General features: G+C 36.5%; 2 protein-coding genes across 14 annotated transcripts in view; one reads left to right on the forward strand and one right to left on the reverse strand.

Moving 5' to 3' along the window:
* grip2b (glutamate receptor interacting protein 2b) overlaps window positions 1-6,738 on the forward strand; it is a 182,079-nt gene extending 175,341 nt beyond the window's left edge. For all 12 annotated transcript variants that reach the window (XM_082137800.1, XM_082137802.1, XM_082137796.1 and 9 more), the window contains one exon: window positions 1-6,738. In XM_082137800.1, the coding sequence (XP_081993926.1) occupies window positions 1-198 (198 nt within the window). In that variant the 3' untranslated portion in view covers window positions 199-6,738.
* slc6a6b (solute carrier family 6 member 6b) overlaps window positions 6,580-16,693 on the reverse strand; it is a 23,540-nt gene continuing 13,426 nt past the window's right edge. For both annotated transcript variants that reach the window (XM_082137839.1, XM_082137838.1), the window contains exons 9-14: window positions 14,279-14,391; window positions 13,142-13,279; window positions 12,001-12,103; window positions 10,292-10,392; window positions 8,467-8,637; window positions 6,580-8,383 (exon numbers count right to left, since the gene is read on the reverse strand). In XM_082137839.1, the coding sequence (XP_081993965.1) occupies window positions 8,228-8,383; window positions 8,467-8,637; window positions 10,292-10,392; window positions 12,001-12,103; window positions 13,142-13,279; window positions 14,279-14,391 (782 nt within the window). In that variant the 3' untranslated portion in view covers window positions 6,580-8,227. The remainder of the gene's footprint in view (window positions 8,384-8,466; window positions 8,638-10,291; window positions 10,393-12,000; window positions 12,104-13,141; window positions 13,280-14,278; window positions 14,392-16,693) is intronic.

The following is a 16,693-nucleotide window of genomic DNA, read 5'->3' on the forward strand; positions in this document are numbered from 1 at the left end:
GTGAACCACGTGCGGACACGAGATTTCGACTGTTGCTTGGCTGTTCCCCTCATCACAGAGGCCGGAGACAAACTGGAGCTGGTGATCAGCCGAAACCCGTTAGCACAGCCGGGGGTCGCCCAGCCCCACGACTGCCATCCCCACTTCAACCCTGTAGGCCATTCCCGCGAGCACCAGACCAGCACGCTGGACCTGTGACCAGCGGGTAACTCGGACTAAGACCGCACCGGACCTTTTCGATGTAACGGACTATCACAAGGAGCCATGATCCACTGGGTTCATTACAAAACTCGACTGAACTGAAATATCCAGATCGTGGAAACAGTACAACAAAAAGATTTGAGCCAGTTTTCCTTACAACACTCGAAAGGATCTGAGCCAGTTTTCAAAAACAGAAAAGTAAACAATTGTTTGTTTGTTTTTTTGGGGACTACTACAATGCATACAACACATGGACTTCACCCATCAAATCAAACATTTATTTTGTTTGATCTTTTTGTTTTGTTTCTTTCCTTTTCATTTTTGTTTTGTGTTTTGTTTTCGCTAATTTTGTTTGGCTTTATTTTATTTATTTATTTTCTTCAGATAAAAAAAAAACATACTGTGTCCAAATGTTTACAAAACAGGAAGATGATTCTGCTTTTGAAGTAGATCGCTATTAGACGGAAGCATTTTTTTTTTTTTTGGTGTCTTACATTTCCATTTTCAGTAGCAAGTGTTTTTACTTACACAACAAAACTGCAAATGAAGCTTTATCTGTGTTTCAGTCCCGGCCGAGTCACTGCAGGAACACCTTCAGGCACACATTGTCCTTTCTCACAAACACACGTTGCTACTATAAACAGACAAAAACACCACCATTCTTTGTCCCTTACACGCATAAACAGTATGGACTCCCAACAAACAAACTTAATTTAGTCTTTGTGTCAGACACAAACACTTCAGGCCATGAGTGCCACAACAACAATGCACAAGGTGACTGCCTGCTGCTCTGAAAAGAAAGTCGCTGTTTGATATTACCAACAAAGACTTCACAGCCTATCGTGTCAACATCACGTTTCTTATTTTTCAGGAGTTTAAGACATTTAGGTAACACTTTATTTTACAGTGTCCTTGTTACACGTTACATACTGTAGTAATAACTATAAATTATGCATAATTACATGCAACTAACCTTATCCACACCCTATAGTAAGTAGTGAATTATCATTACACAATAATTAAATGTAATAATTACACTGTAAATTCGAACACCATAAAATAGTGTAACCGGCATTTTCCATGAATAGGGTGCGCTTTAGTGTCACATTTTATTGTTTTTTTATGTAATAGAGACACAAACTCCCATTTTTTTTATCCTAAGGTCAATTAGATATGTTAGATAAACTATTATAAAACATAAAATAGCACATTTTAAACGTACAAAATGTGTTTATTTCTCATTTAAAATACTTATTTTGGCTGGTCTTGAGCTCTTTGATTAAATCCAACAATTATAATCATGTCATGGTATTGACACAATCTGTTTAAATGTTTTAACTTCATTTAATTGTAGTCAAAATATTTTTTAAATGAACAATTTTTATCTACCAGAAATGGTATTTAGCTTTTTTCCCTATATTTTGTGTGCAACCCAGTTACTGTATGAATTTCCTCATTACAATTTTTTTTTTTTAAACACTAGAAAGCAACATTATTTGGACACTTTCAACATGAGTAACTAATATAACTCAAGTTTTCCAAATTTTTACATTAATGTTAGTGTTGACTGCATTGCTCAAGCTTAAACCGTTCAACTCTGTTATTGTAAGAAAATACGGTTATAAGTCATTTCAAACCAGCATTTCATCCCAAACTTACTAGCCTCTTCCAAGTGATGGCTTAATTTTGGCAAAATTTAAAAAACAGGGTTGAACCATTTTCTAAGCATTTTATATGGGGTCCAAAATTAAGACATAATTTTAGTTTGACTTACTGAAATCTACATTTCTGTAGGACCTATTTTGTACCCTATTTGTGTGAAGTGCATTTGCTCGAGACGCTTCCCTGAGAAACAAGAAGCTGTGATAATGACATGCAAACACATTTTAGTAAGCAGCACGTACAGTACATCCATTACCCACATCCTAAAACGGCCACGTGTACTCTCTCATGCAGCAATAAAACCAAGGTCTGACATGCCCTGATTTCTTTGACATGTCATTGACTTCTTGAAAAGCTTATCGTGGTAAGTGCTGTTACCCCCCTACCTTCTCTCTCCACATACCTCTCTTTATATTCTAACCCCAAACCGCTGCCACAATGTAGCATTCACTCCAGTCCCCGCAAACATCCAGGACTCAAGGGCACGTACTTTCACGGTAGATTGTCACCAAACTGCCATTTGCCACCACTTGCCAAATATCACACATGTTTCCACCACGGGCTATTTCGGACACATTGGTCTTGGAGCGTTTGTAAAGCCGGCACATCGTTAACTCATGTTCCTCGCTCGTGGGCCACTAAGCTTTTACAAAGGTCACGTCTCTGTGGACATGCGGCCCCGCAGTCTATTGACCTCCACTAAACATTTATCTAGTGTTTCAAAATCCGAGATTTATGGTCACAGTGGGCTGTGGTGGAATATATCTTGACATCTGAAGGGGAAATAAGGATGTGTAGTTTCGTCCGTCATAACGTGTGTTGGACTGTGGAATATTCCACTGCTATGTGAACCGTTTAAACCCCACAAAACAATTAGCAGAATTCTTTTGCCAGAAAGAATTTGACAGGTTAAAGAGTTTGACGCAAACTTGTTTGAGGGTGTGTCTCTGATCCCTTTTTGTGTTTGTCTTGTAGATTTGTTGAATCGAGATATATGGGATGTGATGTTTCAAAGAAAACCGCTGTCAGGATGTTTCTTGGCTAGGTTTGGGAATCGAGAACCGGTTTTACTTCAGAACTGGTTCCATTGTTTTTGTTTGTTTTATTGCAGATGCAGAGGGAACACTCTGGAATACAAATACTCTGGAAAACAAACCATGTCTTTAATTGGAATCAGAACTGAAAGTGTTATGATTCCAATATATGTCGTTGGGACAGAAGCAAAACAGTATTTTTTATCCTAGATGAAGAAAGTTATAGTTTTTATAATCTTAAGGAACAGTTCATCCAAAAGTATGTCATTATTTACTTGTCTCAACGCAAAGCTTTTTGGAACTTGACAGACATGAGCCATCGTGAATTGTTGTTGTATGTAAATGAGCGGCATGAACATTATTCAAAAATTCTCCTTTTTTGTTACACAGACTTGGTGTCGAAAAAACAATGGTGAGTAAATAATGGCATAATTTTCATTATGGGGTGAACTACTCTTTAAAACAATAAAAAGTAACCCACATGGAAGCTACTTCATTGAAGATGTATCTTGGTTCATATTATAACCATAAGCAAATATCATTTCAGGAACCAAAATGCAGCTGTATCCTGTCCGGTTTGTCAAAGTCAACAAAATATTTTCTTTTACATTTTAGGACTTCCCTTGTGTGGTTCAAGCAGTTTCCCCACACTTAAAAATCTACTTTTCTGGGGGTTATTTCTCCTTCAGTGTGGTCCTGTCCACACCAAAACACTTATATACTCCGTAATTAATTGTGGATTAGCTGAATTTATTTCCTCACCCTGCAGTCTTTACAACCATGTTGGAAAGCACAAGCAAAATCTATTTGCAGTAAAGTAGAAAGCACTCATTGTTCTACAAGACTTTGTTGAACAATCAGAGTCTCTGTTCAGGCCCGTCGCATTAGGAGTCTACCCAAGGCTCGCTCCTAGGCCCCTTTAAGTTTTGGGTTTTTTTCTCCCTACTACCTTCCTGCCGGTTGCGTAACTCTACCAACTGCCTCCAAAAGCTGACTGCAAAAAATAAGACCTTTATTTATTTGAAATTTCCTATTTGACATCTACTTTGCGGTAGACCACATTTTGTCTGCAGGTCGCTGCAATGCGGGCCAACGCCAGCAAGCAAAGTCTCAAAGAAGGGCCTGTTTTCATTTCAGAGACATTTAACCATGATAGTGTACGTATTTTAACATGTACGCACTATTCCAGGAGGAAAGACAATTGGGTTCCTTTTATATGTAAACAAGGAGGGAAGGTTGTCCCACCACAGCTCCAAAAAATAGAAAAAATATGTATTTCATGTTCTCACCACAGGTGATGTTTCAAGTCAAGTGGCTCTTCATCATTCCTTTTATATGTGCAATATTGAGACCAGAGAAAGGTTTTTAAAAGATTTTACATAAGCTTTATAAAGCTCCAAATGTGTTCATCCCTATGCATTTTGAATTCCTGATGTATGCATTGATATTAATGTGTATTTTTGAATGTGTAATATGAAAGTTCTATTCTCTGTACAGTATTTTTATATGAACTCTAAACATTGCTGTTTCCACAGCGTATTTGAAGCACAATGGCGAAAGAGAACTGATAATCAAGTCTATTCTGGTTTGGCTAGACTGGTTTGGTGTTGAGACCCATTCCTTATCGATACGGGAATGTGCTAATGATATCCTTTTCTAAAAACAACTGAATAAAAGAGGTAAAATGCACCACTGTGAGTCAAATTCAATGTGTTTGATCACTGTAAATGTTTTAAAAACCAATAGTTTTTATTCAGTATGTGCATAAATTCACCATTTCATTCAAATTCACACAAATTTTATCACAATTATAACATTGAAGTCAGGGAGAGGTTAAAGTTTCGGTTTTATAAGGTTTTGTAAGGTTTCAAATTTCCCACTTTATTATACTCTGTCAGATATTTATGAATACATTTATAAAAATCAGAAAACATCAGTCGGCCTTGATCCTGAAGGTCCACTTTCCATATTGAATCTGCTATTAGATTATATTAGTATATAGTTTTATTATTATAATGATATTATGAATATGTAACATTTTAAGATTTAATATTAATACATTAATATTATATACAGTATATATACAGTGTAAAGAAAAGTTGCAGCCTTAAATTTTTAAGTATAATCAACTTGGATGTTTAAGTAATTGCAACTTAAATTATAATAAACGGACTTAAAATGGGTTGAATCTTATATAAAAAAGTTAAAATTGCTTAACTTTGATTATTTTGAGTTGAAAATTGAATTTTGATGAGTTAAAGCAGTGTAAAAACATATATTGTTGTAACTTATTGTATAATATTGTTTCATATCATCATTTTTTTAAGTATATATTACAACATTTTCCTGCTTTGCAATTCACTGCAAACTGTTAAACCTTTGTTACAAAAAAAAAATACACTGTACAGATTTATCTCAGAAGACAGCAGTGAAGTAGCAATGACCAGGGACATCTAATGAGATCACAAGCTGCTTCCAGGGGCTCTGAAATGAGTGAATGTTTGAAGGACTTTCGACAGGAACACCTGTCACAAAACTGGAGGTGTGAGACTTTTACACTGATGTCAGCTGTAACATGTCCAAATAGAGCAGAGGTAAGCCTGGTAAATATGCACTGTGCTCTCTCTCCCATAGGACCTGGTTTAAACCCACAGTCTCTGCGGGAGATTTGCTGGTGACGTTTTTCCTACTGGTGAGTTTGTCAAGTAGCCAGACCTTTGGAAATGCTGTTCTGTTTTATCCTCTTACCTCTCGAAACGCACTTTTCAACACCTGGGAAATGGACAGGGCTATTTCTGAAAGGGAATTGTGGGTGTTGAGCTGCACAACACATGCACACGGGATCAATTTTGGTGAATTATACAACCAGTTTCAGTGGTCTAAAGGTAATTGTTGTGGCACTTATCGTGTTGCATAACCAAAATGGCTTTTCTGTGCCCCTTTAGCCATGTCAAATGTATTTTTGTGATGCGTTAATGTGTACATTTATGAGAAAATGTTGATGTTCCCGATCGTGAACCGAACAGAGCGCACTGGAGCAGCTGTTGCCATGGTAACGTCCTCATCCAACAGGACTAGTTCACGAGCTTTTCTTTGGTGTGAGGTAAAATGATGATTTCTGACTTTTGAATTAACTTTAATGGTTAGTGAAATGTCTGTTTGACTGTGATCTACATTTGATATTTTTTGATATTGTCAGAAATAGAGATGTTTGTTTACATAATAAATAAAGATAGATAGATAGATAGATAGATAGATAGATAGATAGATAGATAGATAGATAGATAGATAGATAGATTCCTCTAAGACCAAACAGTGCCATAACGATTCATCATTCCTTCCATTCACTAGCAGTATTTCCATGTGCTTAGTTTATTTTTGTTTGTAGGTCATGGTAAGCAGCCAAAAGTTCAATATTTACCGTGGTGAAAGATGCTGAGGTCAGTGGGGGAAAACACTCGAAATTGGGCCAAACAAACATTACCTCCTTTTATATAACCAAATACAATCAAACTTTAAAGAAATACTACTTTACTTAGTAGAAAATGTGAGTGGTGTTTGCTAGATGGTTGCTAAGGCGTTGCTAGGCGTGCGGTTGCTTACTGACCCAAATCAAAAGTCCCCCTCCCCAACTTTCAGCATGATTATCACTAACATAAGAATCACAAATCAACAAAATCACTGTTTTTAAAAGATAAATGTTTATTAAGAGATAAAAACTTTTTTTTTTTTTTTTATTGACTTTTTTTCTCTTTTTTTTGGGTACTGTAAAATCGTTTGTTGATATACACTTGCTTTTTTTTTTTTACTTACAGATATCCTCAAAAATAAAAAAATAAAACATTTCTAGTCATTACTTTTATATAAACACGGCCCCCTTTAGCTCCTCTTCAAAAATGGAAGGGTTCAAAGAGACGTGCAACAGTGGGAAATCAGTCTCCGTCTTTTAAAACACACCCTGAGACTGCAAATTAAAATCTCTGTATTGCTAAAGAAATTGTGCCTCTTTCAACATTTACATTGTAATTCGCAGTTAATAAAAGTATCCCAAAGGTACCAAGGTAGAAGCTGTTGAGATCAATTGAGCCTCTCCCTTTGCGATTGGCTACAGTTTTGTTTAACTTGGCCAAGTCCCAAAAAAATAATATTAAAATCCAATAAATTTAATCCATAACATTGGCATAAACCTTAGATTTCAGCTTTACTTTCTAATAAAATAAAATAAAAAGTATAAATTGTCACAGTAAGTAGATCTGCATTGAGTTTTTGGTGTTATTTCAGCATGCCGTGTGTACGGCAGCTTAAATTGGCCCCTGTTCATTGTTTCTGACATATTACAACCGCTCATAAATCATACGTAATTCCACACTTTCCAAGTACCAACTTTTTTTGAAAGACAATGCATATCGTTCTACAAAGTATTGCACATTACAGTTCGCAGCAAGCTTTTTCTTCTTCGTCGATCGATTAATAGTTGTGGATGAGATCTATTGAGAATACAGTGATATTTTTGAATACAAAAAGGCAAAAATGTGATTGGAAATAAAAAGAAACAGATTTGATACAAACGCAAAATATAAATTCTACGTGGTTTTAAAATCTTGCCAGGCAGCTTCACATCCCGACCCCCTCAAAATAAAAAAAAGTGATATGTTGTTGTTGGTTTTTTGTTGCGCAAACTGTCCTTTTTAAAGGTTGCACCATTGTGGAGAATCTAGTGTCCTAGTTGTATAGTGCATTGAAAACAAGCAGGGTCTTCCGACAGCACAATCTCCAGCCTAAACGGTTTGTTGGGACACGCTTAAAGCTACAACTATCCAGGGTCATTATCCCTTTAAAAAAAAAAGAGGACCGTTCACGATGGGCGAGGATGAAAATCGTTGTACACCAATGTTACTTTTTACGAATCATGTTTACGGAGCCCTTAAGTTTTTTTAGAATTTAAAATTCAGTTCGATTTTTAATATGTACAAGATAAAAGTTACAAAAATAGAACGGGCAATGGTTCTACGTTCATGATACTGCTGGTTGCGATCTGTTCTCTGTCTAATAACAGCGACGATAATAGTAATATAATAGTATTATGATACAAATATTAAAAATACAGACAGAAAAATTTGACTTCCTCTGTAGAAAAAAAACAAAAACAAAAACAAAACAAGGACTCCTAGTGCAGATGCGTAGCAATGTAAACCTGGTCCTACGACTATGTCAAAAGTACAAAGAGTATATTTTAATATGTGTATATAGAATCACATATATATATATACTGTATATATATATATATATAATGGAAAAGCAGGTCATTTGAATCCTCTCACAGAGAGCGTTCACATCATAGTTTCTACGATGGTGTGTGTGGGCTTTGTCAAGCCTCCGTTCCAGTTGGGATCCAGGGGCTGCGCCAGCTCGCTGCTCTTGGGCTGGTACTCTGGGGGGCAGGAACTGGCCCCGCCCCTCACGGGGGCCGCCACGGCTTTGATCCTCTGGGGGGACACGGAAAGGGACGTTATTGGGCTGTGTTCGCGGACGGGAAATCTGCGGTTTGTCGTCGGTGCGAGTGACTCACCTCGATTAGGGGTCCATCGGATTGAATGATTTTGATCACAACCACCATAGGTATGCAGATCATGGACGCCAGGGCGAGGGTCCAGCCGACTCCGATGGACCAATCCGGGTACTCGTAGACTTTGTTGTATCTCAGGGGCGTATACTTGACCAATGAGAAGATAAAGCATCCCTGCAGAAGGAGAGAAAGCAGGGGGTCACCACATCACACTCAATATGACAGTACAAGGAATCTCATGACAATTGTCTAGATCATATTGGAATTCAAAACTAATAACAATATTATTATTATTATTAATAATAACGAAGATTAAATTTATTTAAATAGCATTATTACAATTATTTTAATTTAGTTTACAATTTAATACATAATTTTCTATTTATTTATTAATATTATAAACAGTTTATAATTAAATACAATTATTATTAACATTATTTTATTTGAAAATTAAATAGCAAAAGTATGTATTAACTTAAAAATAATTATAATAAACAATGCTATTTAAATTAAATACTTTTTTTTATTTAGTTAATAATTTAATCAATACACACTTTGTTTATAATATTTTTATGTATTAAATAAATAGCAGTTTATTATTATTATTAAATACAATTATTATGGACATTTTATTTGCTATTTAATACTACTACTACTACTACTACTACTAATAATAATAAATGTAAAATGACAAATAAAATTTGTGTATTATCATTTTAATTCAGTTTCAGTTAATTCAATAATACTTGCCATTTATTTATACATAATAATAAAATAATATTACTATAGTTATTTATTTGCTATGTATTAATATTAATCAATTTATAATTGATTAAATAACATAAATAGCATTGTTTATCATTTAATCAATAATACATAACTTTTATGGCTATTTTGCTATTTATTGGTTTAATAATGATTGATGATTATATAAAAAAACATTAGTAGATTTATTTAGTTATTTAATAATCATCTTTAATACAATTTAATAATAATAAATAATTTATTAAATAAACTTTATCATTATTTAGCATTTATAATGCACACTTGTACTGTTTATTTAATAACAATGCTTGATAGTAACAAATAACATTTTAGTTATTTAATATAATTTTATATAATTAATAATAGGTCCTAAAATATGTACAAATATTTTTTGGGTTTTGAGGTGAATTACGATCTATGTTTTTCTTTGTGAGATTCATTCTTAAAGATGTAAAATGATAGAAAAGTCAAATTAATTATATTTATTAGCAATTTAATTATATAATTTCGATCATGCAAGAGTCCACCAAGTTTCCAAAATGACTAAGCGGGGTTACTCCACGTCAAAAGAGCCATCTAATTTAAGAATGAATCTCGAATGTCTTTAAAAGCTTTATGATTGTACATAAGGAAGGGATTTCTTGTTTTTCCTTATAGTCCTATAATGTTAAATGCTAAAAACAACATTCATGATCTCATGGAAACTAATCCTGCACTCGTCCTCAGCTCCTACATTCATTCTGTTGGCCAGGCAGATGGTCACCCCATCTGGAGCTCTGTTACAGTGAGATGCGAGCCGGATTTTTGCAGCAAATCCAAAGCGGAAAAGCGGTATTTGCATGTGTAGCCGTAGGTGGGGGAGGGTGGAAAAGCACACAATCTCCAATTGAACTGTGTAAAATACTCTTTCATAGGTTCTTTCAACACATCATTTTAGGAAACGTACAGTGTAGTGGGCCTAAGAAGATCTGTGGGTGTGCATTTCTCACGGTCATCTATAAATATGCTATAAATCTACCAAGTTAGCCTGTTTTAAGGACTTTTTTCTCTGTAAAGAACTTACCACACACAGAAAAGGTGTAATTACAGTCCAACTCCACTTCATCCAGGGATTTGGCCTGTAACCAATCATCTCTTCAATCGCATCATAGAAATTATCAGCGCCTTTTGAAGAGAAGGAGTGCGTTCAGGTATGAAATTCAAAACACATGATCCTACAGTGCACATAGACTGGAACCAAGTTACTGAATTGTTTAGGATGGGGATTACATTAGTAGCTTATCAATTGTCTTGTTTGGGCTTGGCTGGGAAAAAACGATAAAAAAAAAACTTTATTGCAATTTGTGCAAACAGTGCAGTAAGTTATCAGGAAAATCCTGCATTGTAAACAATACCAGTATTTTAACCGAAATACAGGCAATGCAGGGCTTAATCCACCTTAGCAGTGGCTCTGTTATCAAGGGAAGTTGGCATGTACTGACATATTACAGATTTAGTTACTCAGCAGAAAAAGTTGCATTTTTTTTCTTACAATAACTTTGATAACAGGGTTGAATGGCTTAAAGAATGAAGACAACATTCAATTCTTAAAAAAGAAAGCGGCATAAGATCAAATTGTAGAAATGTTATAAATGAGTTTTAGTTCTTTAGTATAACATTTTTAAAGATAGTTATTTGTAATGAGGGAAAATCGTGGCGTAACAGGGTTGCAGATTTAGCCTAAATGTATCTGTTACTCAGCAGTGGCGAGCTAGTTAGTGGGTCAAATGTTGATTTGCAGTTATATATAAACTTTTTTTCTAATAAAAAAAAGGATATATAATTGTCTGATCTTTATTTTCTTACAATAACTTTGGTAACAGGGTTGAATGGCTTAAAGAATGAAGTCAACATTCAATCCCTTAAAAAAAAAAAATGAGAAAGCGGCATGAGATCAAATGTAGAAATGTTACAAATGAGTTTTACTTCTTTTAATATAACAATTTTAAAGATAGTTATTTGTAATGAGGGAAAATCGTGACGTAACAGGGTTGCAGATTTAGCCTAAATGTATCTGTTACTCAGCAGTGGCGAGCTAGTTAGGGGGTCAAATGTTGATTTGCAGTTATATATAAACTATTTTTTCTAATAAAAAAAAGGATATATAATTGTTTGATCTTTATTTTCTTACAATAACTTTGGTAACAGGGTTGAATGGCTTAAAGACTGAAGTCAACATTCAATTTGTTTAAAAACTGAGAAAGCGGCATAAGATCATGATGTAGAAAGGGTCCGAATGGCTTTTACTACTTTGGTATAACAATTTTTAAAGATTATTTGTAATAGGGAGAAAATCATGCAGTAACAGGGTTGCAGATTTATCTCAAATTACTCTGTTACTCCGCAGGAGCAAGCTAGTTAGAGGTCAAATGTTGATTTGTAGTTATTGACAAACTCGTATTTCCAATTAATAAAAAGTATATTTGTTTGATATTTGTTTTTCTTACAATAACAAGGTTGAATGGCTGAGTTTATCAAATGAATTTGTGGAAACTCTGAGAAAGTGGCATGAGATCATGCTGTAGATGACTTGTACTTCTTAGGGATCACAATCGTGAAGTAACAGGATTGAACACAAAATGTGGGATAGAACCAAACCTTGCGTTTTTAAATGACCGTAACAGGATTTATTGTTTTAAAGTAATGGCACGCTAATTTGTACCCCAATCATGGGAAGTGCCGGCTATAGTTCCCCATTATGACTTACAGTTTCTGTTTACTTCTTGTACTCACCATAAACCCAGGCTACAGCAATACATTCAAAGAATGCAACCCATAAAAGGCACACGCCACTGGCTGCATAGTAGTCAAAGAGTTGAAACACATACATGCCACCCTGAAAAAGAGACAAAAAACTATTGAAAAAAAAAAAGTGAGTAGGCTCTAATACATGCTGTAATTGCAGAGCTGACATAATAGAGGACTGTTATGACCAGCGGTTGGCTAAACACTTGACTCATTTTCTTTTGGTAACAAAGACATTTGTTACACAATGCATTCAGGGGTGACATAAGACATTATGTCATGGAAAAAAAATGGGACACTGTGTGGCTCAAGCCACAGAATAGCATTCCCAGTTCGCTGTTCTGGGGGATTAGCAATCAGGGGCCGATATTTAAAGGGGGCCAGAGGAATTTTAGATGCGCATTGTCAGACCAGACCGGATCTCCTAGTATAGCAGTGAGACTCCTCTATGGAATTCTCACTGCTCAAAGCAGGTCAGGACGTCCATAAAAAGACATGGAAGTGGGAGCGATAAGGCACTGCTGGGAGATGAAACTGATTTCACCAAGTACAGCATGTTCCTGGATCAACATCACCTGGAACAACATTCCAATCAACCAATCAGATTTGAGGGACAAGTTTACAGTTTGTCAAGTTTAGGCTTATAGCCAGGGTTAGGTGCTTCTATAACAGTGTTATTCACCTACCATTTCCCTCTGAGTTTAGGGATAAGTTATGGGTAGGTTAGGGATTAAGTTTTCAGACATTAATGTTGTTGAAGGATCAACAAAACATGTCTTAGTTGGCAAAATCACGGTGATCCTGCTGGGTGTGGAAGACTCTTCCTTATGGGAGAGAGCTTAGGCTGTATATCTGGCATGAGTGTGGCGTTCATCCTGATTACAGGAACTGAGGGTTTGGTTGAGGGCCACATACTATCGAATGACAATGTCACTAAAATCCTAAAAGGAAAACACATGGTGCCTGACCATTCAACTTAGCTGCATTTGATACGCTCTTTATTTAGCCAAGAGAAACCAGCTGGTCCAATATGTTGGCAAAGTGGTAAATACCAGAATTAGTATGGATTTGGAAGGGAAATGCGCCATTAAAAGAGTGTAAGAAAAGATTGTTCGACTGTTGCACTTACCTCGGTGACCATGGTAAGTCCCAACAGGTAGCTCAAAAAACAGACTATAGCTATGAAGATTTCACGCCGATAACCCTTCCGTAGGAAGGATGGATACAGATCCACTAGGGATGTGATCTGCCCTTCCACTTCGACAAACTGAGAAAAGAAAAGAAGCACTGTTAGCACGAACAGACTTGCTGTTTGCAGACTCAAGCTGAAAAAGCAACGATTTCATATTTTGATGATTTACCAAGTGAAAATGAAGCCATGGAAAAATTGTGCCATGTTTTGTAATCATAAACCTACTCCTTTAGTTCTCGACTATTATCGTTGATGGTAGTGCACTTCTTAAATTAAACAAATATAATTTTAGAAGATGCACATAAAATAAAACTGCTCTCTCTCAGTATCATGATTTTGCTAGGCTAGTCTAAAAGGCTATTTGCTGTTTTAGAATAATGTAATATCCAACCCCATCTGATAGTTCAGCTTCAGTTTAAATGGTCTATAACGTTGTGACTTACTGTAGTGAAAGGCATCTATTACTTCAAAGTAGTGCTGTACTGTAGAAACCACTTTCATGTTATCAGGCACAGCTGCATGGATATTATTTTCGATAAGCTTACTTAATGTAACAGCCCAAGCGCCACACCCTGGTTTGTGGACTCACAGGATGTGGATGGACACTGATTTAGCAGAGTGTTTAATTTCACCGGGACCGAGAAATATGATAGTACAGGACTCTAATTGCTGTATGGCCAATAATCTGCCAACAAAGTTTTTCTTTTTTTCTTTTTTCCTGTTTGTTACCAGGTTTTCTTGGGCAGGGGCACAGCCGGTGAGGGGGACAAAAAAAAATCAAGTGTAATACCAGTTTATTCTGACCTTTGTCTAATTGAGAGGTTTTGTTTTAGACTTTACATAAGAGTGTTTAGGGCTCCATAATGCTCACAATCGCCTCATTTTGTATAAGAATAAAACGTTAGTTCATGCATAGACTTTCTTGTCTCTTTGAATTTATATCGGGATGAATTTACGTTTTCTTGGAAGTGCGGGGGACAAAATGTTCACAGCGTCTGGCTGTCATCACCACCACCCTGTAAACTAGTGGTACTCAAGCTGTTTAGCATACCATTTTATTCATTTGACACTCACCTGACTGTCGAGGCCCAACAGCAGAAGCATGATGAAGAAAAGAATGGCCCAAAACGTAGGCAGTGGCATCATAGACACAGCTTTAGGGTAAGCAATGAAGGCCAAGCCAGGACCTATTGGGAAGAGAACAGAGGGAGGTGGGGAAGTGGAGAGAGCACAATTAGCAAGGCTAGCAATTTGCACACTTTGATCTATGCCTTCGCGGTGCGTTTCGTTGTCGGCACAGACCAAAAGGAGACATGAAAGAAAAAAGGAGCGAGTATCTAAAAGGACAAAGCGATCAAGCCAGGCAAAATTACTGCCATTGGTTCGTTGCAAGTCCAATGACTGTTTCATTGCGTCTTCTGGCAAAATTAGCATCTGGATGTTAACTTCGGCTGCTTCCAAATCTAGAAAAGGTTTAATCAACGGCGTGATATTTCCCCTGGATAACACTACAGGTTACATATTCAACACTACATAGAACAACTTCAGAGAGTCGAGGCAAAATACAAACTAGGGATGTGCCCAAAGCGAATTTCGAATCAGGAAAGGCCCGGAAAATGAATAACGCCTTCTAGGGAGCCCATAAACGGACATGGTTAGGCTTGCCGCGGTAGTCAGTTACATTACAGTACATCAGAATTTACTTATCACGTGACGATAGTATGGAGAGATGACTGACAGGAAAATGGTAAAGGATTTGGTGCGCAACAGATCCTGACAAATATGTTGTAAAAATCTGTATCGGCGCTCCCTATAAACAAAAGTATGCATGGCCGCGAGTAAAAAGCAAGCATGCATTCAAAAGATAAGATATATAAAATATAATTTCCCAACTATATAATTGCGAGACAATGCAAAAGCATTGAAATATATTGTTTCCTTTCATCTCATATTTTTCCTTCACCATGTCCCTTTAGAGGCTCCGTAGAATCCATTATCTCCTTTCCAAAATAAGAATTCAACTTCGGGCACATCCCCAATACAAACACCTCCACTTGCTAACATTACTGCAACATCAAATGTAGGATTCAATCCATTCAACAGAGGTTAAATACAAGAACAAGCACAACGCATACAATAAAAACCAAAGAACAAATTAAAACAATGGATCCAAGTAACATAGCATCAATGTCAAAGTACACTTTCTGCAGAGTCAGGTTGATGCTTCCGAGACTGACCTCCCCAAAATTGACTTCTCTTTTGCAAAAAGCTCCTTTTAGCTTCTTGGCATTTGTAATGTTTAGAAATGTATCCAACCAAATCATCCTGAAAGACTCCCTGAAAAGGATCCAGTGGCTTCGTTCAACCGTAATTGTGCTGATATGCACGGAAGTTCAAGTAAAGTTTAGGTTTGTATGTCTTATAAACAAAGTGATAAAGATGTATGTTTTGTGCACCTCGCTTGGGCCAGACATACTTAGACCAATGTCTCCACAGAGGAGGGCCAAAGCAGGAAAAGTGAAGATTAGACATTTGGAAAACCTTGAGCTTGAAAGCAATCTATACGTCAACTGATCTCTCTCACCATGAGACTTGCTGCATCTTAATACAGCATGAATAATGCAGAACAATTATGACAAATGCACTAGATGGCCAAAAGTATGTAGAAACCAGAACATCTCACCCATATGCACTTGTTGAACATTTACTTTCAATACCATGAGCATTAATAATAAGCTTCCACTCTTCTAGAAAGGCATTCCAGTAGATGTTTGCACAGAGATTTGCTCCCATTCATCAGTGAGGTCAGGCACTGATGATGGGTGATGAGGTCTGGCTCACAGTCGAGGTTCCAGTACATCCAAAAGGTACTCGATGAGGTTCAGGTATGGGCTTTGTGCATGGCAGTCAAGTCCTTCCACACCAGACTCAGTAAACCATTCTTTCTTAACGAGATTGCATGGTTGCATGCTTCATTTTAGGCACCTGATGGTAAGTTAAGGGTGTAGCTGAAATAGCCAAACCCATTAATTAGACGAAAGTGTAAACATACTTTTGGCCATGTAGTGTAGTGTATCCAGGCCCCAGGGTAGAAAAAGGAACCAATAGGAACCGACTTGAATTAAACTGCGTAAAGAGTTCTTTAGGACTTAAACCCAAACTCTCCAAAAAGCCTGTTGTAAATTGCCTTTATCCTGAACTTGGCACAAGATGCTTCTTGATTAGGGTCACCTGTGGAAACCAACTGAACAGCGATCAATGCTAAATCAATGCTTTTTCACGCAACTGTTGATTCTTCACCATTAGTGGAATAGGGCTTTATGTTCCCAGTGGCTCCAAGAACGTTCTCCATTCAGTTCTACAGTCGATTCCAAGCGAATTCCAGTTCCCACCGAGAGAACGTATTAATTCATATTTGTTTTTTTGTCTGCTGATTGACGGTGAAGGTTCCGAATGTTATACTTTCTTTTTAGTCCTAGGTCCTGGAAC

Source organism: Leuciscus leuciscus (genome assembly GCF_965113295.1).
Source record: "Leuciscus leuciscus genome assembly, chromosome: 15".
In the NCBI taxonomy this organism is placed as follows: domain Eukaryota; kingdom Metazoa; phylum Chordata; class Actinopteri; order Cypriniformes; family Leuciscidae; genus Leuciscus; species Leuciscus leuciscus.